Consider the following 27,323-nt stretch of genomic DNA (forward strand, 5'->3'; position numbering starts at 1 on the left):
TACTTAGTCCCTAGTATGGGTGTGTTTTCCATTTGAGTGTTTCTCTGTCTCCTCTGCTCCCATTCCATTCAGCTTCTCACCTGATATTTTTCCCATTGGCCTGGGACAAAATGAGTGGAGCTGGTTGGAAATTGGTTTTTTTTGCCCTTTCTGAAAAATGTATTTTGCTTGAGAAGTGCTCCTGCAGTGCCGCATAGGAGCTGTAGTTCAGGTGCTTTGTGCGCCCATTCTCCCCTGGGGGCCAGGCACCCTGCTTGGACTGTCTCCCATTCAGGAGAAAAATGGTGCTATTTACTGGGAATTTAGTCCAACTGTACTTTGGATCTGGAATGCATTGAATCACGTCAGCTGGTAATATGACCATTGGAGGATCCCAAAGTGCTTTAATAAAGATCAGCACAGAGTCACTTGCCTAAAGTCACACAGTGCCTGGTGATCGTGAAAACTACGCCCAGGGTCTCCTGCCATCCTCTCTACGCCCCTTGTCCCAGCAATGCTGCCTTACCTGCAGATGCAGCTAATCCAGTTGGCAGACAGAATCACACAAGTATAGGCAGGTGTGCTTCTTTCTGATGCAATGGGAGGAGGTTTCAGACCTATTGCAGCTACTTTTGTGGTCACTTTGGCAGGCTCTTAACTGGGTGCAGGCGCCTTTACAGAGAGGCTGGCAGGAAATGAGCCAGATTTTCAGTATAACCCAGTAGCACAGAGAGGCTAGACTACTCTTTAGTTCAGGGGTGAGTAAACTTTTTGGCCCAAGGGCCACATCTGTGTATGGAAATTGTATGGTAGGCCATGCATGCTTATGAAATTGGGGGTTGTATCGTGGGAGGGGGCTTCAGGCTGGAGCAGGGAGGTGGGTGAGGGCTTGGGCTGGGGGTGCGGTCAGAAATGAGGAGTTCAGAGTGTGGGAGGGGGCTCCAGGCTGGAGAAGGGGGTTGAGGTGGGGGGGGGTGAGGTGAGGGCTCTAGCTGGAGGTGCAGGTTCTGAGGTGGGGCTGGGGATGAAGGGTTTGGGGTGCATGAGGGTGCTCCGGGCTGGGACTGAGGGGTTTGAAGGGCAGGAGGAGAATCAGCCCCTGGGGTGCGGAAGGAGGTCAGGGGTGCAGGTTCCGGGCGGCACTTACCTCAAGCAGCTCCCGGAAGCAGCGGCATGTCCCCCCTCCAGCTCCTGCATGGAAATACGACAAGGCAGCTCTGTGGCTGTCCCATCTGCAGGTGCTGCTCCTGCAGCTCCTGGAAGCAGTGGCACATTCCTCCTCTGGCTCCTACACAGAGGCACAGCGCCGGCCAGGCAGCTCTGCACACTGCCCTATCGGCAGGCGCTGCCCCTTCAGCTCCCATTGGCCACGGTTCCCAACCAATGGGAGCTGCGAGGGTGGCGCTTGGGGCAGGGGCAGCGTGTGGAGCCCCCTGGCTGCCCCTTCGCGTAGGAGCTGGCGGGGGGACATGCTGCTGCTTCCTGGAGCTGCACGGAGCCACGGCACACGCAGAGCAGGGCAAGCCCCCGACCCCCGCCTGGCTGGAGGTTGAGGGCCGGATTAAAACATCTGATGGACCGGATGTGGCCTGAAGGCCATAGTTTGCTCACTCCCTGCTTTAGCTCGACTGCTGGCATTCACTCCTTGAGTATGGTTACAGATGACTCCATGTCACTCTCTCTCTCATTTATACCCACAACAGTTTCAGTGGAGCAGCTGGCAACATCAGTGCCAAGGTGCCTGTCGCACAACCTGTGCCGCCTTCAGTGCCTATCCCGGTGCCTCCTCCATTGGACATAGATACAATGCTTCCCCCTCCCCCTCCTGTAGACATGCCTGAACTGCCACCCATCGGTTTTGAGATGCCGCTCCCAGATGTCCCTCCACCATTCTCCATGCCAGGTAGGACCCAGCTTATCCTCAGGTCCAGTGCTCCCTGTCAGATAGCTACTAGCGTGGCATCCCTATGCTGAGCCGTGCTGGGACCTTTGCACCATCAGTGGCCAAGCGTAGCACTGTGGTGTTACAGGCGGAACTGGTTGAAAGAGGATAGAAAACAATTTTTTGGGGAAAAAAATGAAATATGGAAGTTGTTTCCATTTTGCATCAAAGCTGGTTTTTCAATTAATTTTTTTCCACAAGTATCTGAAAAATTGTGAATTTTTGGAACGTAATGGTTTCCCCAGGCTCCCCTCTTCTTGCCACTGCGTGCAATGAAATGAGTGATCTCTAGGTTTTATTATCATTGGGACTCTGTAACCTTTTCCAAAGTTGGGGCTGTTTTTGAAAGTGACAGCCTGGCACAAGGAGCAAATGAACCCCTGAAACTATGCACCGTAACTTTTCAAAATGGTCCAGCTTTTCCACGTAAAAGTGGCAGAGTTTGAGTTTCATTTTTCTTTTGGCCATGCAATAACCTTCCTCCAGCTGAGGAAGTTCTGTAAAAGTTGAGTGGCAAAATACAGAAGGAAAAAAAAAAGAAGTGGGAGAAAATAGAATAAAATCAAAATAGACACCACTTCTTGTATTCAGTAAGACTCTGAACATTCTTTTTTTGTTTTTTTTTATTTTAAAAAGTTTTTTTGGTTTGGAAAAATCCCACACCATTATTTGTTGAACAGAAATTTTGCCCAAATCTCTGGACTCAGCTGTTGCCCCCAGGACCTCTGCAAATCTCCACTTACAGGGTGAAATTGTCGGCTGTATAAGGTGCATGCACCACTTAACATAGCAGGCTTAAGTGTAACCTACGTAGCACCTAGGCCATCTGGCTCGCTCTCTATAGGGTCAATCTAAGGTGCTACAAGGACTCCTCATTCTTTTTGCTGATACAGACTAACAACGCTCCACTCTGAAGTTATTCTATGGAGGAAAAACAGATATTCCCTGAAAGAGGCTTCCCTAACTGACCTGTCTGCTTCAGTTGCAGGGTGGCCAGCCCTAAAAGTTGTACTTTTTTCTAAATCATGAATCAGGTCCCCACAAGTTGATAATCTTAAAAATAATCAGATTTGAAAATGAATCCTGTTTGGGTTCATTCTGATTTATAGCGTTGGAGGCTGAAGTGGCCCTGCTGTCACACTGTCCTCCACCGCCCACAAATCACTCTTTCTTTTAAATGAAAGCTGTGTTTCCTAGTTAAGACGATGCCAGGTGTGTGTGTGTGGGGGGGCTTCCAGACAGCTACCGAGTACCAGGACAGATGAGATAAAAATCACCACGGCTAGCAACGCTTGGCCTGTTTTGCAATTAGGACTTCATCCCCCTAGTGATTCTTTAGGGATTTTTCCCCAGGTTCCGACTTCCTGGAGCCCCCACCTCCACCTCCTCCAAGCTTGACAGAGTTTGAAGATTTTGCCCCTCCTCCTCCTCCCCCTCTGGGTACAGAGGAACCTGCGTGGGCGCCAGACAGCTACTTGGAGAAAGGTATCTTGTCCCCCCCAATCCTCCTCCCTGCTTCGTTTGGTTGCAGCAGTGGGTGGGCAAAGCTTTCTGAATGGGAGGGGAGCTCCAGCTGACCACTGGGTCTCATTTATTGATTAGATTCCTTGGACGCTGACAGCCTGGTGGCGTGTTACATTGTACCCTGCGACCTAGCTCATCGCTTGTAAAGGGATCAAAGGACTAATACCCCTCTGCCCTCCCTCTCCCTAAGCTGAAGAGCTGGGGTCAGTCAGGGAGCCATCAGCTGATGGATAGAGGGGGCAGCATGGTTCTGTAGGTAGGGCTGGGGCTTATGTGACCTTCCCAGCTCTGCTACTGTCCTGCTGTGTGTGGACTTGGAGAAACCACCCCCCATAACTTCAGTTTCCCCATCTGTAAGGGGGATCTGTGCACACAAAATGCTGTATTGGGGCTAATGATTTGTAGTTCTGGAGCCTGTCTCTGCCACTGCAGAGTGGAGCATCGCTCTCCTTTCACAGCTTCCCCCCAAATCAGCTTTGGGTCAGGAAACCCCCATGTGGAGAAAGTCCTGATTTAAGCCGACCTGCTCCCACCTTCTCTCTCTCTCCCCCAGCACCTTTCGCCTGAGATGGAGCTGGGCCAGTCCTTTCTGATTGGGTGCAGGTTTAGAGCCCCCACTCATGTATTTTCACAATGAGCCTGGCTCCATTTCCTTCCCATTCTGAGCTCCTCCTTCCCGTTTCAGTGGTGACCCTCTACCCCTACACTCAGCAAAAGGAGAATGAGCTCTCGTTCCCCGAAGGGGCCATCATTTACATGACCCGGAAGCACTCGGATGGTTGGTGTGAAGGTGTGACCAGTGAGGCAGAGGGATTCTTCCCAGGCAACTATGTGGAACCTTTCTGCTGCTGACCCCCGCTTGGATGCAGGAGATGATGCCACTGAGGACCAGCAGAAGTTTTCCTCCTTCACTATTCCCCAGCCTCGGGGTTAATGGAGACCATTCTCTCTGCCAGACCAGTGAGGCCACCTCCATCCCCCTAGCTCTGGCCACAGAATTTATCACTATCTGTTTACAATCCAGATTGATTAGCTCCTAGATCCCCCATACCCCCTCCTGGGCTAAGGCACAGACAGGCCCAAGTCCCTGGCAGAAAGCACAAGGGAAAGGTAGCTCTCTGAACCCAAGACTTATCAGGAGCAGCTTTGGAAGCCTAGAAAAGTGCCCTGCTTTGGCACTGCTACTTTCAGGTCAAATCTTAGGCCCCCAGAGTTCAGTGGGAGTTTTGCCATTGTTTACCACTGGTGACCAGGATTGAAGCCTTTAGCATGGAATCCCGTTGCCTAAGGCTTTGATTATTCTCGGCTCTTTTATTTCTGTCCCCTAAACGTGCACCATGATCAGAGGATCCTCTTCAAGGTTCCCAGGGAGCCTACAGCCAGTCCCTCTCACCCACCAGACTGAATGCAGCTGAGCAGCAGAATGCTGTTGACTAGCTGGGAAGGGAGGCAGAAGTAGGCATGGGGAGGGCTCTGAGATTCCCAATGCTCAGGGCTGCTCCAAGCCTTCCTGACTCCTGCAGTAGCTTAGAAGGTGCTTAGCAGACTCCAGTGGGTCTAGCAGAGCCTTTTCCCCACTGCCTGGGACAGTGCTGCCCAAGCCCAGAAGTAGCAATGGGCAAGAGATCGAATCCCAGCTCCGACAGAGTCATCTGGTGACCTGGAGCAAGTCGAGGTTCTCTATTTGGAAACCAGGCACAGTGCTTCCCTGCCTTGCAGGGCTGCAGTGGAGAGCCATCAGCACAAAGTGTGATGGCAGAACGGCCGTGCCTCAGTCGGCAGAAGCCTAGACAGGCAGAGACATGAGAAATGGAGAATTAACTGGGGAAGGCGGTTGAAAGATAAGAGGATGTTTTGCAAGGAGCTTTGACAATGAGACTAAGTTGTACAAACCAGAGCCAGTGGATCCAGGCTCAGATGCACAGGAATAGCCCACTTGTTTCCTGCTGTGTAACGATACAGAGCCACGTAGCACCCTATCAGGTTGCTGCTTGAGGTATTATGAGCCTCGTCCGCAAAATGCAAATGTCAGCAGAGCTGCAGCTTCTGCTTTGCCTCTTATGATTCTTTATTAAAAATGGCAGCTGATTGCCTTGATGTGTGGAGTGAGTGAAAGGCAGCTCTGCCTTTAGGCCCCACTCAGGGCCTTGCCCCATGGAATTTTTGTGGGTAATCTGGGTGCGCTGAATCCACCGTGGGGACCTGCCTCACTGATGTCTCGCGGCACATTGGAAGTAGAAAGGGAAGCTCATTGGACCTGGACCCCTCTAATGTCAGGTGCTGCTGAGAGCATTAGTGAGCAGGTCCTCTGCTGCATGCCATTGCACATGCCTCTCTGCATCCCAGCTCCCTCACTGCTTAGATAAAGGTGCCGACTTTTAATAAAGTTTTAAAAGCTTGTGTCTCCCCTGGCTGTAGTGGATGGGTGGAAACGTCAGTTGGAGGCTCGCCTCTGCTGAAACGTCCCAGCAACGTGCCTGGAAATGAGGGAGTTAACGTACCTGCAATACCCTTTGTATTTTTGAAGGTGAGGTTTCCAAAGTGGACATAGTGGATCAGTGGTGGTTTATGGTGCTGGTTCTCCATCTTGTTGCCAGCTGCTAAATTGGATCTTTGGGCCCTTTAAAGCCTCCTCAGAGAGAAGCTGGTTGTTGAGGGAGGGGAATTAATCATACACCTCCCAGCTGGGTGTGGGAATGGCAAAGGAATCTTCCAAACAGCTGGCTGTATTATTTGCTGCCATAGGCATGCTCTGTAGCCCTACTCAGTCACTTCGCCCTTGTCCTGTTCTATTTCCACCCCCTGCTTCACAAGTGACAATGAGAAATTGACATTTGTCTGGGACCTTGGGTAGGTAAGTGGTGAAGGGAAACATGAGGGAAAGGATAAGCTCTGGAGTCTCCTTTGCCTAAGAGCAGTCAACAGGAAAACTCTCCCAGAATCAACAGGTGACCAACAGTTACATCATCAGGATAATGTGCAATGTTTGCTTTTGACCTAGTTGTAGCAGCTTAGGGCCCCACTCAGAGACACCCCTGCCCCGTTTGAAGTCAAGTGGTTACAGGACTGAGGCCCTTGCTAACACCTGGGTGGGTGTGGGGTAGCATCTGAATGAACAACAACATTGCGAGGAGTCAGACTCCACAGGAAAAGCCAGTGGCTGAGGAAAGTGGATTAAACCTTCAAACTGCCATGTTTATATCTAATGGTCCCAGTGCTAAAACACACCTACCCTTCCATTCATGAGCGTATCTGCCTCTGCACCTGCTAATTAAACCCATTTTACAGAGGGATCTAAAGAATAAGCCAAAGTCCCAGTGAGCCAGGAACAGATCTCATCAGAGGCCCTGCTGCCTTTTCCTGGACCACAGCAGGTCAGTCAACATACTCCTGGTGAAATCTGGTAGTTAAGACACATGACAAATGCTTAGCCTGAACTGGTGTTTATGGGTCCAGCATCCAGTGCCCAAGGGGGGGATACTAGATACCACAAGAGCTCTTCCTAAGCTAGTACTCTGGTTTCTGGCACCAGGAAACCTTGTTTGCTCCTCTACAGAACAAACCACACACACACCAGCCTACCTTCCTTCTACTGCCTCTTGGGCAGTAGCCCATCAAAGACGAGTGGCAGAGGCTGGAGATTGCACAAATGTCTTCTCCAAGTACCACTCCCGCTGCTTTCCACAGCCCCAGGGAAAAGCTGAGAAAGTGAAGTCACAAACCTGTATTGCCCAGGCATGTGCATATAGAGATATATATTAATATATTTATGATTGTTAGAGGCAGGTGGGGTGTCCACATCAAAATACATGTGCAGCAAATTTCAGACAAATGTTTCATACCTGCTGTTGATATTTACTAGATACTGTTCGATTTTTTTTTTTTTTAAATCCATGGCTTTAAGTTCCACATGATTGGTAGGAGGAAGAACAAACAAACAAACTGCAAAGAGGAGAGCAAGCTGCTGCGGCTTTGGTTAGTTCTATACTGGGCAGAGTTTGGGTCAGGGCTATATGCTTTGGAGTAGACAGGCTGCAGTTTGTCCCAGTCGAAGCTACCCTCGTGGGCAGTTAATGCTGCAGCTGCCGAGTGCAATCACAGGGGGTAGTTAATATGGTGGTTGCCCAGGGAGAGAATACTGATGTGGAGAGTGGAAAGAGGCTTTGATCCTCTAGCAGTCTGGCCCCCAGGGGGTGCTAAGCACCACAGCTCCCCTTGCAATCAGTGGGAGTTTCAGCACCTCGCAGGATCAGGCCAAGGAAGTGGCTCCACCCTAATATAACCACCATGCTGTGATCTGACTGGTGATTTGTCTATGGAACAAGGAAAGCTCAGCTTATTCTGCTACTTGCTAGTCCAAGTGCACCAGAAGCAGCCCATAGCTTGGGGGAATAGCTCTCCTGGGCGCTGTCCACCAGGCCTCTCACACTTGCCTGTGGGGGCTGCTTCAAAGCACAGCTGCAGCAGCGCAGTTCAGACAGGGCAGTCGTTGTTAGGCTGGGTTTTAAACCAGTTCAGTAAACAGGCTTTGGGATCAAATATGGACATGGGCTAGTGAGCACAGCTGATGAGTAACTCATCACTCAGCTGAGGAGTAGGAGCTTCTGCTTTGGAAATCAGCTGTGTCCAAAAGCATTTGAGGGGAGGTGCTCACTTTCATGCTTAAAATAACAAGAGAGAAAGATGTGTGTTTAAAGGTACCGTGGAGAAATTTCTGCCCTGGTCAATGATCAAAAATGATCATTGAAATGAAAGCAGAATAGAGGCAATGTGTAAGGACTTGGCCGTGACATCAGGACCCCCAGGAATGGTGATCCAAATTAGCTAACAGTGCAAGTTAAAAGTAGATTAGTTAAACTGCATACAGGGCTGGCTCCAGGCACCAGCGCAGCAAGCAGGTGCTTGGGGCGGCCAGTGGAAAGGGGCAGTGGGTCCCTCAGTCCCTCTTGGAGGGAAGGACTTGCCGCCGAAGAATAAGAACGAAGCAGCAGCAGTAGAGCTGCCGCCAAAGTGCCGCTGATTGCAGCTTTTTTTTTTCTTCCCCTTCACCACTTGGGGCAGCAAAAACACTGGAGCTGGCCCTGACTGCATAAAACCTGTGTGGACACTCTGATTCAGAATTAAGGTGGCCTTACTTCACTTCAGTTTAATTCACTTTTGAATTAAAATACACCAAATTAAGGCCACTTCAGTTCAGAATGAGAGTGTCCAGGCAGTGATTTAATGCAGTTTAATTGTTCCACTTTACTTTCCTGAGTGTGCTTGTGCAAACAAGCCTCAGAAATTCAGATTCAGTGGAGTGTTTTAAATGCAAACTAGTTACATTTTGGTGGGGGACAGGGCTTTCTAGCTACATGTCACACACTGCCTCCTCCATCTCATTATTCCACGGCCCTTTCCCACTGTGATCTGCTCAGAGGGGACAGGGCTGGGGAACTGGAGCCTTGGGGGAGAGGAGATTTTCAAAGGACAGTGATGTGCCTAAGTCCCATTGGTACCTGTGGAAAATCTCACTCTTGCTTGCTTAGAAATGTGCGTCAGTGAATCACTTGTAACGGAAACTTAAATCAACAGTGTCCTCCTAACCCCACACCTGAATGTGATGCCACCCCCATGTTTTCTTGATGTAGCAAGGGTTTATGGGAAAAGGGTTTATGGGAAGGGTGGCTCTATGAATGGAAGCTGCCCCTGATTAGGCTTCCACCCGCCTCCTGGACAGAGGCAAGCCCTGTTAGGAATTCTCAGGAGGCCAATTTCAAGGCACCTGATGGGGTGCGGAGGAAGAGGGGTCATGCAGGGGGTGATGACGTAGGTGGACCCCAGCTGCTGTGATCAAGTCACAGATTCGGAGACCTGCCTTGGGGCTAACGGGAGTACGGACGCTCCACAGCCTCATGAGAGCTAGTTTGTTTTTGTTTCTTTAAAAAAATAAAAGAATCACTTGAAAAAAGAATTCAAGGTGAAGGTAAAAATAAACATATGTGACTAACACCCACTCTCCTGAACGGGTGTGCAAACTGCATAGAAAAGACCTTGTCTCAAGATCGGGGGGAGGGGGGAGAAAAGGGGACCCAGAGAATGTGCTTTTTAAAAGAAAAAAAGTAGGGGGCGGGGGAAGAAATCCAGAAGTTCAAAGAGTCCAACTCTGCAAAGCTAGAAATGGAGTCAGATCAGCCACTGGGTATGGAGATGCACCTGAACTTCTCACTTTCCTGCAGTGCCCCCAAGCTGCCTCAAGGGCAGCAGGAGTCTCTTCCTACCCATCAGTCTTCAGCATTTCTTCTTGAGGAGCTCCTGCAGATAGCAGCAAACTTCTACAGCTGAGTCCCAGGGCACTACGGTGGCCTGGAAGGCTTTGGGTTGCTTTTTCTCCATCTCCTGGGTCATCTGGTGCATGGGGTAGCCCTTCCGCGGGAAAGCAATATCTGTCGAAGTCAAAGCCACGGAAGGGCAGAAGTCATTAGCCCCGTCCCCGATGTAGAAAATGCTCTCAAATTCTGCCCCCTCCTGGGCCCGCTCCGTCAGGTACTCAGTGAGGATTTTGCGTTTACACATGTTTGCGGGGCACTGGGGGCACTTGTGAGTGTGATAGGGCCCCAAGGTGAGGTAGCCCCTCTTATCAAACCCAGAGGGGTTGCTAAAGATTTTGCGGAAGAGGGAGTAGACGCCGGCGGCTCTCAAAGTGCACTCGATGCCAAACATGTTGGCGTCAGAGAGGAGGATGATCTCAAACTGGTCTTGGTTCTTGGAGAGGAACTGGAAGAGCTCTGGCATTCCAGGAGACAGTGGGATGTTCTCATAGATGGTTTTGTAGTTCAGCATCTTGACCCCTTGGTCTCCCAGGTACTCGAAGATGCGCTGCATGTACTCGTTATAGAAGCCATCCCGGAAGGTCTGGCGGATGTACTCTGGAAGCGCCTGGCCCGGAGCAGCCCTGATGACCGAGTCATCACTGTTCTCGTTGATGATCGTCTCATCAAAGTCAAAGGCTAGGAGGTATTTTGGAGGCTTAGGGGCAGCCATGCTGACACCCTGTGAGTTGAACCAATGAGACACGTCAGTTACTCAAGACAGAGGAGGGCTTTTTACCCCAGATACCCTGGTGGAGGTAATGGAATCAATCTGACCTGGGTAGCAGAACTATCAAAGTAACGCTATTTAGGCAAATCAGGGCTGTCTCTCCCTTTCTTCATATATTTTTCTATCCTAGCTGGGGACCTAATCTGTTTCTTGTATATCTTAACCCTGACCTGAAGAGGCTTCCGCACCCTGTAAAGAGATCATTTTGTCACTCTTAATCCTGGACTTTCCTACCCTCGAGACAAGCACTGTGCCAAGCTGCGTAATGGACTCATGCTCACAAGAAGATCTAGTTAACTTTAGGGGGACACTTTGACTCTGCAAAACTGCAACTGGGGCATCTGTGTTTATCTGGCTCTCAATAAGTCCCACTCAATATGCTGGGTTTACATGCAAAAAGTATGTGGGGATGTTGCCCCTTAGAGCTGCCAGATTTGCAGACTCACCCTGGCCTCTGGAAAGCCAAGTTAGACTCTCAGGCATCGCCCTGCCACCGAGAGAGAGATTCTGCAGGTTGAATTCTGCTACTCACATGCAACTTCCATCACCTTCAAATTCTGGGTCTGATTCACCACCGAGTCATTCCAATGACACCAGACATGGGCAGTGGTGAACCAGTGGTGAACCCAGGTTCAGCCCCCAGTGCCTCAAAAAAGGGGGGCCCAAGCATAACGGAGAATGGCGTCCGGCCCTGCCATTTGAATGTAGCAAATAGAATTTTGCTGTGGCACACGAGACAGGACAGGACAGAAGGCAGCTCAATGTCCCAGAGCCACATTGCCTCTGCAGGGCTACGCTTAGGCATCGATTCCACAGGTGGCAGAACTGCGCTTACTTGGGACCCCTTGACTTAAAACAGGACTCTGCAGGGGTGTGAGACTCTGACCACGCGGAGAGAGACGTGCAGGCTCGGGGCCTTATTTCTGTCACCAGAAGCCAGCAGCTGTGACTCTGAAAATGCACAGGGCGCAGATCAGCTGAGCCAGCTCTGCAGCCAGGATTGCGCACCTATGACAAGGGGGCCGCAGAGGGAGGAGGAGACAGCCCTGTGCCAAGAGATCAAAATGGAGAATTGCACTAACCTTAAAAAGGCATCGCAGCCCAACACCTTCGAAGCACCCGTTCATTTTAAGGACATCACTCGCCAAACACTGCTGCTGCTACAGTCTAAGGCTCCCTTTGTGCTGGTCACATCACTGCAAACCACAAGAGTAATTTCGTTAACAACCACTTTGTTGGCCCCCTTGCACTTTAGGGTACTGTGTCAAAAGTCACAACAGAGGAAATAATCTCCCCTCCCTGTCCCGGAGGGAGCATGCTGGCCTTTCAAGCCCTGCCATGAACCCAGGAATGCATGACCTCTAGGGCCAAGAACTACAAAAGTTTCTGTGCAGGCGAAGGGCTGAGTGGGCAGGGAGAGATTGTTTAATGCAGCCAATCCCTCTTAACCCCTTCAGATGCTAAGGGCTTGTCTACACTGCCTGGCATAGCTACTCCAGAATAGCTTTCCCAGGTGGGGGGACACTTCCAGAATAAAAGTGACTTGATTCTGGAATAATTACTGTGCTCACAAGATAAAGTCACCTGTATTCTGGAAGAGTGCATCCACATGAGCTATTCCAGAATAGCTATTGTAGAACAGTTATTCTGGAAGAGCTATGCTGGTCAGTTTCCCCAGGTAGACAAGCCCCTTAAGCTAAGCGAAAATCTAGGGGAGCATAAAATGCACTAGGATGGGCACTTACTCTTCTTCGGTTCTGCTGACCCCTTGTGGCCAGTAACTGTAAAAACCCAGCTCTACAAACAGTCAAACCTGCTGGTGATTTTCCGCTGTGCTGAGCACCTGCAGCTCCTATTGGAGTCAAACACATAAATGGGTGGTCAGTGCTTCTGGGAAATCAGAGAGCTGTTTAGCCAAGGGACTATTCTGGGGGAAGTGGGAAGTTTGTAGCTCAGGTATTCTGATTTAATGGGGAGTGAGACTTCAATCAAATTTTGTCAGCATCCTGATACAATTTTTTTTTTTTGCCTCAAGATCATTTCTTTTAAGTTTGTTTTGTTCTAAATCCAGTTTCAGAGACTATTTTGGCCAGAAATTGTACTAGAACGAGTTTTTGCCCTGAATCCTTGTGTTGAACTAATTGCTGCTACTAGAATAAACAACACAAGTTATTTGAACACGTCAAGGGATGGTATTTTTTTTTAAGTTTAAAGGGACATGGACAACTACATTGAAATTTTGTTAAAATGAGCTTTCATGGAATCTAGAAACCAAAGTCGTCTTTTCACTTTTAAAAAGATATCCATTGAAAACACGGCAAACATTCCCGCACCGTTTGATACCCAAATATTGCTGCACTAAGAATTTGAAAATGAAACGGACTATAAACAAAAGTGAAACTGACCTCATTGATTTTCATTGTCCAAGTAGAGAGAAATACAAAAAGTAAACAGCACAAACATGAAAAAAGTCTTTGGATTTTTAAAAATTCTTTAGTTCCTAATAATGATTTAATACTACTAGTGGATAGAAGAAGTGAGGAAATGTTTGTTTACATCTGATTAAGTTGACAGTGTCCCTTTAAAATAGCATCTATGCATATCCAGCAGGTATAGGCAATACTCTTTTATAGCAGCTTTCCACTCACAAAATTCTAGTCAGGGTGAGACTCTGGAGAGCCAGGGCCAAGAATTTAATGGTGGGGAAATAATTTCAGTCTAAGTCATATGCGGGCATTAAAATATCAGTGTGAAAGCAACAATGAAAGGAGGGATGTTAATATGTCTCCATAGAAAAGCATTACTAGTTAAGCTACACCTAAGGGAAAATGGGTCAATCCACACAGATATGGGAAGCAAACTTGCATTTTGAAAAGCTCTGCAGGGGCCCAATATTTCTGTTTACTCACATGGGTAAGATCAGACCCTCAGATTCTTTAAGATAAGCATGTCAGATTACACAAGGACATTTAAAGTCAAGAAAAAAATTAAAGAAGAAGCAGGGGTTTTTTTAAGTCACACTTTGGTGCCTTTCACCAGAGGATCTCAAAGCACCATGCACACAGTTGCCTCCTTTGAGTTAAGTGTTGTTACACAGCAGAAAAATCCTGGCTCAGCAATAAGTGAAAAAACAGTTGATTCAGTTAAATTCTATTCTTCATCCCATCTGAGGTCAATAGTTCTGAGGTCTGCAACAGTGTGACCCAAGGAGATCACACATCACGATTGTCCGCTTGCCCACAGAGGAATTCTTGGAAATGTGGTTGCTACTCAGGAGGTCAAATTTTCCTCTTGGACTTCCAACTTTATCTTTCCCTTAAATGTGTTGTTTTCAGTGGAACAACTTTTGGAATTTGTGGCCATAATGGGGAAAATTCTAGCTACTTCTGATGAAGGCTGCACCATCAAAAAATATGTAACAATACACATATCAACCTCATGTCCATCATGGTAAAACCGTGCTCTGGGTTATTAAACCTTGATACTCACTGCAGTGTCACCCCTCCCCCCACCATTTTTACAGGGGGCAAGTGAGTCATTGAAGTGCCGAAAGGGGTCAAGTGTCCAAATTCCATTGAGTTTCAGGAAGATTGGATGCCTAAGAGAGGCAAGAATCTTTCAAAATCCCAGCCTAAGTGACTTGACCAGGGCCATATAGGCAGGCAGTGGCAGACCCAAGAACAAATCTCCTGGAGAAGTCTTGGTTACAGACGAGAACTGAGAGCCAATAGCCCACACTCCCTCACCCCACAGCTTCATCAGAGAAGCTAGACTAATAGTACGTATTCCTAGCAGGATGTGTCAAGGTGCAGGGTTAGCATCACGAGGGAACAGAACAGACACAATATGGGGCAGGGGAAAGGGATGGCAGCACCTGAAAATGCTGTAGAAAATGGTGAAGGCAGGTTGTACCTGTGCAGTTAACTTGGACATTTGGTGCCATACAGTCCTTTTTGTAAACAGTAACACATTCAATTTCCCCTCCAAGGGGATGTCTGTCCGTCCCCTGCCCCTGTCCAGCCCCCTTTCAGAAATCCTCTGTAGTGTGATTAACAGAACCCAGTGTGGGTCTTTTTGGGCAGGAAGAGGGAAGGCAAAGGAATACAATCTAATCCCTTAAAATTAGAGGCAGTATTTCCTAATGGATAGAGCACTGGACTGAAACCTGGATTCTCTTCTTGGCTTAGCTGCTGGCCTACGGGATGACATTGAGCCTCAATCTCCCTATCTGTATGATACTTCTCCTCCTCCTCTGTGAAATCTTCCAATGAAAAGTGTGAATTTTTATTATTAACCCAGACGTTGTGAACATCTTGCCATTCTCATATTGCTAGATGGGCTAGGTCCTGGCTAGCCAGGGAGGGAGAAGAATGGTATGGAACAGGGTGTTCACGTTATGGAAGGTTGGAGAACCACTGACTCAGCCAGTTTAGCAATGAATTAAGATCACATCTGGTGAAATCCATGTCAAAAGCTGGCTCAGTCTGTGAGCAGGAGGGGAGACCAGAGGAGACAAAACAAGTGTTTAACAGGAATCTCTCTTCTCTGTCCTGAGTTACCCCATCTAGTAAAGCAATGAGCATGTGTAATGTCCGGTGGGTGAATCAGCAATGCCACATGTACAAAGCATGCAAACGAGTCATTGGTTTTGGATTTGCTAGGGGTTAACCACAGAGAGAGACACACACACACAGAGCTGTCCACAACCATCATCTTCCTTCACAGCAGATTCAGGGCTTGAACAAAGGTTAGTTTTCCTCCTTGCGCTCCAGCTCTGCCTTTTCGAAGCCAGATGTTGGCTTGGCTGGAATCAAACAGGCATATGAAGCACCAGCTGCTCACACTTATTGGTCACACACAATAATGCTGTGGTCAGTGTTAAAACAGAAGGGAAAGGAAGGCCTCTGAACTCACAGTCAGCACACTACTTAGTTTTTTAGGCTGGCATTTCATAAGGACCCTGCTATGCACTGGCACTGCAAATTTTATCAAAAGGCTCCCAAGTGGGTATTACCCCTGTAAGGAAACTGAGGCACAGAGAGATGAAGTAACTTGTCTAAGGACAAGCAAATGTCAGTGGCAAAGCTGGGGACAGAAGCCAGGTCTCCAGACCTCCTGATCCTGTACACAAGCCATTATACCACATTGTCCCCAGTTTTGCTGGACAACAACTTTGGGCTCCTCCCGAAGGCAGGCTGGGATTGATGTTAAAGAATTTGTGGGTTTTCAAAACTTTTAGCAACTATTGTCAACTTTCCCTCAAGAACTTTCTGCTTCGTGGCTGTGCCAAGCATGGAGCCTTGGGTAACACTCTCGCCAGAACTATTTATACAGTGCAGTGACTTACCTAAGGACTGCTTCCTGGGTGGGTGTTCTTCCACCTTCTGTAAAAAAAGTAGTCCCTCCAAAATAAAATAAAAGTGGCCGTACTTTCTAACATTATTCAAAGCCTGAATGTTGAAACAGAAAATAGAACAGACGTGCGCTTATTAATGGCATGAAATACTGTTTTTTGGAAAAGGTTTAAAACAAATTAACTTTGGGGCAAAGCTCATGGTGCAAAGTGGAGCAGACGTGGAAGGGTCAGAAGAAATCTGTCTCATGGAGAGAAACTGGTCATTGGGGCAAGCGGCAGATGGAGCTTCTCTCCATGATCCCTCACCTTCCCCCACCCCCGAGTGAAGAAAGGAACATACCTCCAAGGCTTCCTATAGGATCCTCCTGTATTGATTTTGGGGAGGGGAAGGAAAAAGGGGTGGGGTGGGGAAGAGAAAGGACCAGCAATACTCCTCACCTTGACTATATCAATTGTAGTGCATTCTGGGGAAGTTCTGTACGTTCCTGTCATTCTTGTTAACCGAGGGCCTAATCCTATAAAGGGGCAGACGTGTGAACCGTGGGAGTCGTAGGAGCAGTCCCTCACCCGCATAAACCTTTACAGGATTGGGCCCTAAACTAATAGAAATCACATGAAGTCGAGCCTGCATAGGACTTCCGCACGTGCCTACATCTTTGTGGGATCAGCCATTTTTTTCCCCAAGAGTCTAGAATCGCTGAACTTTGGAATCATCTCAGGCCATCTACATTTCCCAAGAAGGAAAAATAAATAAATAAATAAGTAAACAGAGCATTAAACGGAAGTGCAATTGTTTTCTGGGACTCAGCCACACTGTCCTTGTAATATCTAGTCTCAGCTGGCTTTGATCGAATCATGTAATTAAAGATTCTAAGACTAAACAAAACTCTGTTTCTCCTGAATGCTTGAAACAATGAGGGAGCTTTTGGGTCTCAAGGGACCACAGGATCCAGAGGCAGATCTTGTGGTCCCATGGGACCTGAAAACTCCCCCCATTGGTGCCAATAGGAATTTTTTGGCTGCCCCAGGAATTCAGGGATGAGGCTTTTGAAGATTAAGCCTGCTCTCAAGTCTTGCTCTTTCTCTGCCCATCCTGGGTGTGGCCCAGCGCCAGACAGGGATGAAATTAGAGAGACAAGCCTCACACTTGGTAAGGCAGCTCCCATCTTTTCATGTATTTATACCTGCTCCTGTATTTTCCATTCCATGCAGCTGATGAAGTGGGTTCTAGCCCATGAAAGCTTGTGCCCAGATAAATTTGTTAGCCTCTAAGGTCCCACAGGGACTCCTCCTCCTTTTTGCCGATACAGACTAACATGACTACCACTCTGAAAGGTGGGGGAGGTGATATCTTGTATTGGACCAACTTCTGTTGGTGAGAGATAAGGTTTGGAGCTTACACAGAGCTCTTCTTCAGATCTGGGAAGAAATGTTATTTGAGTGCTTTCAGAATTTAGGAAGAGGTGGGATGGGGGTGAGGGAAGTTAAAAATTCCCTTCTGCTTTCCCCCATGTGTTTCAGGAGCTCTCTCAAAAAGATGGTTCAACACATTTTCTCTTCCTGGTTTTGACAGTATTACCCTACAAAGTACTGTTCTGTGGTTCTAGGGTCACATTTTAAAAAGGTATTTAGATCCCTAACTCCCACTGAAATCAATCATCTGATTCATTCCAAACTAGTCATCAATCTGTCCTCACACCTACTTCCTCAGGTATCCCCCACAAAATCAAAATTGAAACAGAGAGAGGCAGAAGACTACTTATTATTGCCCCAAATGCAGGCAACTGAAAAACCATAGGTCCTTCTCAGCCAATTGTCAATGACACTAATATTTCCACAGGGTAGAGGACGCCAGAGGTGATCCTAGAGCCTGTTTGCCTGACTGGATACTGTTGCTTTTCAATTTATGGGTCACAAGCACAGAGGCTTAGGAACAAGATTTTCAAAAAATAGGAGCCTAGAAGTAGGTACCTAACAAGGGAATTAGGGTTGGATTTTCAAAGGTGTCTGTGTGACTTCAGAGCACAAGTTGTACTGAAAGGCAACACACGCCTTGTGCTCTTAAGATGCCTCAGTGCTTTTGCAAACCCCACCCATAGAAGGCTGAGTAACTAGTCTGATTTTGAAAATTGCCAACATCCACCAGCTTAACTTCATCAGGGGCTGTTGGATGTTCAGCACCTTTGGACGTCGGGGTAACATTTTCAAAAGAATCTAAGTAACCCAATATCACTGGGTCTTGGGTGCTTTTGAAAATTTTACCCTAGATTGCTTATTTAGGAGCCTACATAAAGAATTCAGAACCTAAGATTATTAGGCTTCTCTTTTTGAAAATCTTGGGCCAAATGGTTATACTTCATTTTACTTTGGCTCTTTACCATGACCCAAGCCCCCCCCCCACCTCTCTCTCTCTACCTGGATAGTTTATGACACTGCCAGGGGGTTAAACAGATTTGTGGAAAGCTCTGGGTCAACGCAGGTTATTAGGACTACATTTTAAAGATGCCCCACAGAAAATTAACCACCAAAAAATTGTATTAAGCTTAGTGGCTTTTGCAACAAATATCCAGGCTGTGTGCTTGATTTAGCAATACATCTAAAAGTGCCTATTTCTCCGGTTGCAATACTTTGGTGGCTTGTGCTAGATGCCTCACAGGGAAATGGAGGCATATGTCAAGTTGGCTCAATTCTGAGTGGCATGTTGCTTGCCCCTCAGAGGCGGCAGTATCTGTAAGGCTACTTTAAAACATGAATTTTCCAATTTGTAATATGTAGCAAAGTTATCGCCTTACTTTTTTAATTTTGACATTGTGAGTTTTCTTTTGGTGCTTCATTTTTAGGGGGTGGATTTTAATTTACAGCGGATTTAGTTTAGTAGGGAGCTTCTAAATGTAGCGTTCACTGTCGATCTCTCTTTTAAATATTCAGTACAGTTTGAACTATCTATTCCACACACACACAAAATCAGGCCAGATGGCAGCTGCTTTGTGGGAGTCCCACAGAAATGCCTGACCCAGAAAAACCTGGAGAAGAACAAACAAGAGGGAGGGGGAAGGGAAGCAGGGAGTTCAATAAATAAAACTTTGTATAGCGAAGTCTGTATTTGTATTATACACTCCATAATCCAGTGGGACAACCTGCTAGGGAAAGGGGATCACCTAGGAGCTATATTTAAGGTGTCTGGCCGGAACAGAGTATTTTTTGGACACATCTCAGTCCAATGTTGTTCCTGTCCTCTCCCTACCCCGGGCTGAGGGATTAATAGGCGTAGTTTGGCAGTACAGTGTTACTCACCTGAGACAGAGGCCAATGGGAAGAGGCAAAGAAAGCAAAGGAGACCAGGATCAGGAGTCAGAAAGGGTATTTTGGAGTGCATGTGTGTGCAGGGGTGAGGTAGTGGGGTAGATGGGATTTTGGAGAGGTGGGTGAAAAGATAAAAGGTACCAGGAGAGGTGGACAGTGATATTAGGGAATGGAGCAGGAATGGGATACTAGGGACATCAGAGAAGTCCAAACCAGGGGCTGAGCCAGAGAGGATGTCAGAACCCTGTACTCCTGATTGTGTACAATGAATTCAGGATTTGCAGCCCCTCCCCACAGAGTACTAGGGTCCTTCCTGGATTGGGACCTGGTTCATCAGCATATGACACCTGCTAAACGCTTTCCTCCAATACCAACTACTGGATCATTGTTTCTGGATCCCCACCCTCCATCCTGGTATCGGTCCAACTCACAACCTGTTGCTCCTAGACACCCATACCCCTTCTGGTACCAGTGCCAACTCTTCCCTTCCCCCATCTCCACCCGCCAAAAATCAAAACCACCTTCTGTTACTAGTGCTACCTCCAGGTCCTCTGCTTCTGGATACTCCTCACCCCACCAGTAACATCTATGGTACCGATACCGCTTCTTGGTCCATTCCCCCCCTCTTGCCCACGGAGCACCCACTGTTTCCATTAATCTCTCTTGGCCCAGTGTCCTTCTAGTACCAATACCACGTCTTTGGCACATTGTCCATGGTCCCTGTGGAACCAGTGACACTGATACCAGTACCATCCTCTCCCAGCTCCTTGCCCGTGGCCCTTTCTGCCCTCTCTGGCACTGGTACCAGCTGCCAGGATGCAGACTCACAGTGTGATCCTCTGGGGCTCCTTCTCTGAAGGGACGTCTCCAGCATCCCCGTCGCTGGGGCTGGCCCGGTTCGACCCAGTTCTGGGGTGTTGCCGGGAGGCTTCAGCTGTTAATAGCAAATTTTCTCTTCTGCCCACCCGGCTTGGAGGCCTTGGTCCGGTTCGGTACCAGCCGGCCCGGTCCGGGTGGATCAGCGGGAAACCCAGTGCCTGACCTCCCACTAGGATAGGGCGGCTCGGCTCGGCTCGGCTCGGCCCGGCCCGGATCTCCAGCGGCCCCGCGACCTCGGTCCCTTTAAAGAGACGGAAACTGAGCCCAGCGCTGCTACAGGGGACAACTGCAGTCCCCGCACGTCACAAACGGGCCAGCCAATGGCAGCTGCGCCGGCGCAGATCAAAGGGGACGGGGAGACCGCAGCAGAGCGAGAGCATCCAAGCGCCCCCCCCCCCCCGCACCCCCAGTCCGCGTCTCTGCAGCTCGGGCCCCCCCTGCACCATCCACCCCTCCGTGCGCGCATGCAAACAGCGCAGCCACAGCTGGCCACGACTGCCTGCGAGCGGGCAGCGCTGCAAACAGGATCCACTCACGCCCGCGAGCACGGGTGGGTCGGTGCGCTGCGCTGCAGGAGGCACAGAGAGGCCTGAGGCACAGGGCTCCCCCCAGTACCTGCCCGCACGTGACGGGGCTGGGAGCCCTAACAAAAGGCTGTTAAACTATCTGGCCATTTTGCCCGGGTTCTGCAGTCCCCCCGTCCTCGCCCCAGGCTTAATTCTTTCTGAATGGGAGCCCAGTAAATTTCCGAGCAGTGGGGGAACCGTAGGGGGGAGGTTGTCCTTGAACCTGTCCCTGCTGCACCGCTGAAAAGGTCTGGAAACATCGGGGTTGTAGGCAGGCACGTTTCCCGGCTGTTCCTAGATAGGACACAGCAGGCAAGGCTGCCCACGCAGCCCAGGAAGAGCTGTCTAGAAAATACTAACAAAGAAAAAAATAAGCAAGCCTGAACCCAGAGACGGCAGGAAGCGAAGAAAACGACCGTAGCCTTTTTAACTAGCGTGGGAGGTGACGTGAACTGGGAAAAGGCCAAAGTGGGTAAGAAATTCATTTACTTGGAACTCCTCTGCCATCAGAAACACAGCTGTGAATCTTGGGAGGGCAGCGCACTAGCTTCTGGTAGTGCATTTGTACTGGGAGCGCCTCGAGCATCCCATCTAGTTCTGTAAGCTGTGGAGCTCTGAACTCAAAACCCTACAACATGGCCCCCGACAGGCCAGCCAGAGACGGATGACAGAAGTCACTGTGCTTCACTGGAGGTATTTCTTCCCCACAATTCCTCTCTCTTTTTTTGGTTCAATTTTAACTTAAAACGCCCAGTGAAAAACATTGGAGACCACGGGGACACAAACACGCTCTCTTTGGCTAAACAAGTTGCCCACAACTGGGCAATGGTCTGGTATTAATGGCTAATTTTAGATCTCAGCTTGCCCCAGAACAGGGGATTACAGAGTACTCTTCCAAATCAGTCTCATACAACTGAAGACACATTAAACAAGTTTGTCCACACCCTAAAATACTGTCAACAATGGTTTAGGAGGTGCCCTAAGCATCATCTTTGGTTTTGCAGGACTTTCTAATTTGTACCATGGGCTTCAAGGATAAAAGAGAAGCTTGTTCTAGAATTTAAAGGCATGAGGAGAGAGGGAGGGAGCAGTCAGAGCAACATGACATTAAAAACAAAATAGGAGGTTACAGAAGTAGTTTTAAAACCAAGCTTCCAAAAATAGAAGGACCAGACCAAAATCCAAAATGATCACCAAACAGGACAAGTCCCTGGACCCTGAACCCTACTTTTTTATGGGGTCACTGTATAGAGAAGCATACAGTACACAAAGTGATTGTGAGTTAAGGGAGATCCCCCTCACCCTCTCAGACCTTGCCTTGGACTTCCACACTGAGCAAGTTTTCCACTTTTGCTAACAGGGATTCAAGGTCCACAGGTGGGAGCTGCATCAGGAGCCTCCGGCAGCCAGGCTGCTGGAGTTTTCTAGCACTGCCATGATCTGACCCTGCTGTTAGCAAATCAGATGGCAAAGTACTTAAAACGCTGGTGGCAGTCGCTCTGCACTAAAATTTCCAGCGTTACTACTACGAGTGGTAGTTACCATCATTGGCTGCTGTTGCTGATGATGGAAACTAGTGAAGACAAGTCCACTGACTCCCTTATACATTCAACCTCTCTTAGACGTAAGTGTAAAGGCGTTTAATGAGCATGCCAAGGAGTCAGAAGGATGGTGAACTAAAGCCCTCCACTCCCTACTGACAAACCCAGTGGCTGGTCTCTTTTCTTGCTATATGTCTATATTCTAGCCCCTCGGGTTGAGTTACACCATCCTGAACTCTTGTACATAGACACACACACCACCTGAATTTTGTCTATGTGGGTGGCAGTCTAAGTGCCAGATTGGCTACTGCCCTATATTCCTCTGCTAGTGGATAGCGCCAGTGCATCATCTCCACAGACATTCCCAGGACAGGGGGCATTCCAGGAGCAGGTCAAAGGAAGGGAGGGTCATGCTCCAGTCCTGTGTCCCAGATTTCTCCCGCTGCTGAAAACTGCTACAGAGCAAGTGAGAACAGCTTTATCCTGCATTGAACTAATCCCCGGAAACCCCAGAACAGATGAGATACAACCCATCTCATCTGTCCCTGTGTGAATGCAAGAATTCCCTGTAATGGTGTAACACGTTGGGGTGCAAAGAGGCAAACTACACAAACTTACATTTACTTCTCTTTGAACTTCGGTCGCTGTTCTGAACTAGTGAGAGCTTGTGTGTAGTTTTACCAACTCAATCACAAACCCAGAAACATTCACGTATGCATGTTCCTTCCAGCTGTTTTTCGCCAACCCTTTATCATATTTTCAAGCAGTAAAAACCAAGGCAGCTTTAAGTCTGAATGGGTTCAGTGGCCTACAAGAAATGAGTTTGGCGTCTCAGCCCAAGCGTCCAACACAACAGGCATTATTAATGGGCTCCTGATGTTATCTGAGGCAAGGGCCCCAAATGCGGAGCTATTTCCAGAAGCAGGTGATCTCTACAGCACAGGCCTGAGCTACACTAACAGGAAAATCAACTGCAGCTACACTCACAGTGTACCAGCCTTTTTCCAATACAAAATTCCCATTACCAATGTTTCTTTTACTACTGTCAGTGATTTGGCATCTGCATGAAATGTATATGCTCTTATGCCCCAGTGGCTAGCGCACTGGACTGGCTGGCAGATCTAGTCTCTAGCCAGTTTTTTCATTGACTTACTGTGTGACCTGGGGGCATCTCTTCCCTGTGCTTCAGTTTCCCCATCTGTAACACAGGGAAAATACCTACCCACCTCAGTAATGCACTCTGAAATCTATGGATGAAAAGTGGTACATAAAAGCTAAGTATTAGTCAACTGATGTAACGCTACAGTTAGATTTTCAAAGGTTTCTGTGGTTGGGAAGTAGCCTCATGGTGTGCAGGGTTATTGAAAAGGACTACTTGCTGCTGACTTGCGTTCCACACCAAGTGCAATTAGAATTTAATACTGCGCTAAGAGAAAGAAAAGGGCAAAAATGAGTAAAGAACTCGAAGTCAGGGTGTTGCTAACTGAGCAGCGGTGGAAAGGCAGTTTGAAGACTACGGCCTACTCATTTAAAGTGCAGATTCCCAAGAGCAACTACAGAATCTGCTGGTTAAGAGTCTCAAGGCAAAAGCCACACAGTGTATAAGAATAGCCGTCAGGAAAGCATGTAACGTAAGGCTATAATTCTATGAAGGGTTTATATAATAAAAGGTCACGGAGTGAAGCTGTAATGGATTGTTAAGGGAATGCCAAGTTATGATTATGCAGCCTTACATAAAACAGGCTACAGGAAAGGGGCCACTTATCAGCTGGCAGAGGTTTCAGCTGTGGTGGTACATATGTATACACAGCAGTACAGGTCAGCCCTGGTTAGCCAGCTTAGCCACCCTCCCAGCAGTATGGTGGTGAAAAAAGGCTAATAAAAGCTCTTTCACAGCAATGGCAGTTCTCATTGTAAAATAAGACCATGCACTTCTACACATTGAATCAGATAGCTGACCTCTCATGCATGCAAGTAAATTCAATCTTGTTCTGTACTATCCTATCAATTCCAAACTAGGAATCACCCCCCCTCTTTCCCACAGGGAAGCGCACAGATACTATCGTGATGGAGGCTATAAAAAGCCTAAGCTAGACAGCCAGATAAGCTACATACTTAGTGCTTGCTGGAGCCTGATGTTTGCAGATACTGCTAGAAAACCCAAGAACAGCATGTGCAGGAATCAGATTCAGTCTGTGCAATTCACAGGTGGTCAGGCAATCCTGCCATCATAACAGCTGCCATGAAAATGAATGTAGTGTCACAGAAATTGAATTGTGGTGCTTTTAAAGAAAATTAGGTTACAGGCGACATTAGCATCCCCAAAGGTAGAACTGTGAGCATTAATTTGGGAAGCAGTGAAAGTGTAGTGGGATTAGTATGTATGTGATAGCTATTTTGAGAGAACCAAGCCCAAATAGTAGAGCTCTACTAAACCAGTATGTTAGCTGACCCAGGGGTCTACATCAGCACCAAAGCAACATGTATCCTCATTTTGTCTCCTTAGTTTGCTTGTCTTAAGGTCAGCAGCAGGTGTGGATCAACTCCACCCACTATCATCTTCTAGCTATCGCTCCTGCTGCTTGCTCTCTCTCCTCCAGTTCAAAAGCGGATCCCAAATCCCAATCCCCTGTTGGATGCTTTCCCCAATCACTAGGGCTTGGGAAAAACCATGAAGTACAATGGTCATAGCAAATGAGGAGTTAATCCAATTCACGTTAGGACAATCAGTCTCTACAGTTAAATCAGCCTAAACCACACTCTCCTTGGTGATCCAATGCTCATTTCACGAGAGACGAGGAGGGCAAGCAACCAAGGATGTCTGTACTCTGATTATACAGGCTAAATCAGATATTTGTACAGGCTTTCCAAACAGTAGCTACAGATTTAGAATCCAAACTTTGTAGTGTAATCCCACTAAGAAGTTTCACTTGGAGTTACATACAGAGGAATTCTGATTGCACCTGTATTCAGAAAATGAGGGAGGTTTAATATTAAAACTTAAAAAAAAATTTAAAATGCAAACAAGCCTTGGAATACACACTTGGTATCTTCAGTGGAACTGGACCTAAGGTTTCTATCTAGCAGAGATTCTATCTAGCGGGAATTACTTACATTCCACATAACTGCTTTTAAAAAATAATAATGAATGATTGGATGGTGTCTATACAAAATGGATTACATTCCATGTAATACAAATCACTTGTATATGAATGTGGAAGGTCACAATTAGTACATATGACCACATGCTACATCATTTGCGACTGTTTTGTCTGCTGAGTCTAGGAAAATATTCAGAAAGTCAAACATTTATTTGAATGTGTACTTACTGATATAAAGCCATTATGTTTACTTGACCAATTACACAAATTATATATCATAAGATAGAACTATTATTTGAACAAGTAATCAACTTTTATTTCAACTAGTACACATTCAAATACGGGCTATAGACAATATATTTTTATTAAGTATGTGATTATTGGTCTGTAATGAAGAATTTGGTATCAATCTCTACCTGCTCACATGTATATCTCAGCGCCGCACACTGAAGAATGTACTTTGCAGGCAGAGTACAGTATTTTTCAAACACTTCATTTACTTCTATATCAAATTTCTCTGAACATGTCAAAAGGCACAGAGGACTAACTATGATAAGTCATACAAATTATGCTTAAAATTAAGGTAAACAAAGCTGTACAAGTGTGCAAGACCTAGAGAGAGATATTCTGGTAACAACATAAAAAGGTCCCACAAATATATCTGACTTTCCATACAACTTCACAATTATGAGCAGTTTCAGCTCCAGTAGGTATTTTCCTTCAGATGTTGCAATCAGCCCAAAACAAGATTTATACATGCTTATTTCTAAAACAAAAGTCTCAACTCTAATAATAGGGTTACTTGCATATTATAATATACAGTCCCTTTCTTTCTTGGTGATTGTACCATTTTCAGTTACAAATTTGCAACTAAACTGGATAGTCAGATAAATATGCTTCCTCAGTTGCCACACTGAAGATGCCCTCTTATATTGCCACGGCATCCAGCAATACAAACAGTCCAGACAGAACAGGAAGTGGAGGATAACATAGCTAATTTAAATCACAAGGCCCACGTACGGAAATAGAAGAGTTATAAAAACTGGAATTTGACCAGGACATGATAACTCCTATCTTATGAAAACTGCCATAGGATCTTTATGACTACAAATGGTATTTGGTATTTAGGCTTATCGGACAGAGGGCATCGTCAGCAGCTCTGAACTTAGTAGATCTGAAACAAAAAGTCTGAAGTGGATATGGTTCCGGGTCATAAACAAATTAAAATGTGTTATCCCTCATTTTGTATATGGCTGTTGCCTTCACATACCAATTTAAGTGCAGCCTCACACTAAGACGTACACGGATAGTATCTACCACCTTACTATCCTGTATACAGTCCATTGCTAGAGAAACCTTACAAAGAGAGGATCATACAAGAAATTGAAGAGAAAATTTGTGTTCTTGTGATTAGAACACAAGAGATTGGGATTCAAGAGATCTGGGGTCTGGTTCCCAGTTTTACCTCTCACTTCTTGTTTAACCTCAGGCAAGCCACTCTGTTTTCCCATCTATAAAAAAGGGGGATGTCTTCCACCCAAGAGTGCTGTGAGGATGAATACATACATGAGCTGCTCAAATACTATTGTATTGAGCATCATAGAAAACCCTGTAATACAGGCAGAGATTTTCTGCCATCGCAGTGCTTTCTAATGAACTTGTTTTTCTCACATTTATGGAGAAGGGTGTCTAGTTGACAAAGTCTGACACCAGATATTTCTCTTTCTCTGGAGGGTGAAAGGGAGAACTTTTAAACAAACAAGTATATGGAAGCATACAAATAAAGGTGTGTCACTGGCCAGGGATGCACACACTGCTTCAATTCATTATCCTGTGCTGAGTTACTAAGACAAAAAGAAAGGATGGATTCCTGTTGGAAAGTTGAACAGCAGACTCTATATTGTAACCTGCTGCCTCGTGAGCTCCTAATTTTGCAAATTTTATAGTGTGCCTATCCTGTGTGTGATTTCTGGATTGTTCTGTGAAGTGCGTTCAAGTCCACACATATGCAGATATCGGTACAGCACTTTCCTGGCTTTAACATATGTAAGA

General features: G+C 47.1%; 3 protein-coding genes across 10 annotated transcripts in view; 1 reads left to right on the plus strand and 2 right to left on the minus strand.

Moving 5' to 3' along the window:
- The window catches only part of GNGT2 (G protein subunit gamma transducin 2), a 29,515-nt gene extending 28,732 nt beyond the window's left edge, over positions 1 to 783 (minus strand). Inside the window, exon 1 of the mRNA XM_030541214.1 lies at positions 506 to 783. The gene's annotated coding sequence lies outside the window, so the exon portion shown is untranslated. The remainder of the gene's footprint in view (positions 1 to 505) is intronic.
- The window catches only part of ABI3 (ABI family member 3), a 52,269-nt gene extending 46,422 nt beyond the window's left edge, over positions 1 to 5,847 (plus strand). For all 3 annotated transcript variants that reach the window (XM_030541209.1, XM_030541210.1, XM_030541211.1), the window contains 3 exons: positions 1,683 to 1,882; positions 3,275 to 3,406; positions 4,131 to 5,847. In XM_030541209.1, coding sequence (XP_030397069.1) covers positions 1,683 to 1,882; positions 3,275 to 3,406; positions 4,131 to 4,297 — 499 coding nt within the window. In that variant the 3' untranslated portion in view covers positions 4,298 to 5,847. The remainder of the gene's footprint in view (positions 1 to 1,682; positions 1,883 to 3,274; positions 3,407 to 4,130) is intronic.
- A 2,632-nt stretch (positions 5,848 to 8,479) lies between these two features.
- PHOSPHO1 (phosphoethanolamine/phosphocholine phosphatase 1) lies at positions 8,480 to 20,332 on the minus strand. 6 transcript variants are annotated; one of them, XM_030541085.1, is made up of 5 exons: positions 16,320 to 16,396; positions 15,873 to 15,975; positions 12,271 to 12,377; positions 11,608 to 11,721; positions 8,480 to 10,477 (listed from the first exon to the last, which is right to left on the minus strand). In XM_030541085.1, the coding sequence occupies exons 4-5, from the start codon at positions 11,650 to 11,652 to the stop codon at positions 9,716 to 9,718; spliced, it is 807 nt and encodes a 268-aa protein (XP_030396945.1). In that variant the 5' UTR covers positions 11,653 to 11,721; positions 12,271 to 12,377; positions 15,873 to 15,975; positions 16,320 to 16,396; the 3' UTR covers positions 8,480 to 9,715. The 6 variants fall into 6 exon arrangements, with proteins under 6 accessions (XP_030396945.1, XP_030396944.1, XP_030396947.1 ...); XM_030541084.1 differs by lacking the exons at positions 15,873 to 15,975; positions 16,320 to 16,396 and adding an exon at positions 20,013 to 20,331; XM_030541087.1 differs by lacking the exon at positions 15,873 to 15,975 and having other exon boundaries at positions 16,320 to 16,370.
- Between the last annotated feature and the right edge of the window lie 6,991 nt (positions 20,333 to 27,323).

The sequence above is a fragment of the Gopherus evgoodei genome, chromosome 23, assembly GCF_007399415.2.
Source record: "Gopherus evgoodei ecotype Sinaloan lineage chromosome 23, rGopEvg1_v1.p, whole genome shotgun sequence".
Lineage (NCBI taxonomy): Eukaryota > Metazoa > Chordata > Testudines > Testudinidae > Gopherus > Gopherus evgoodei.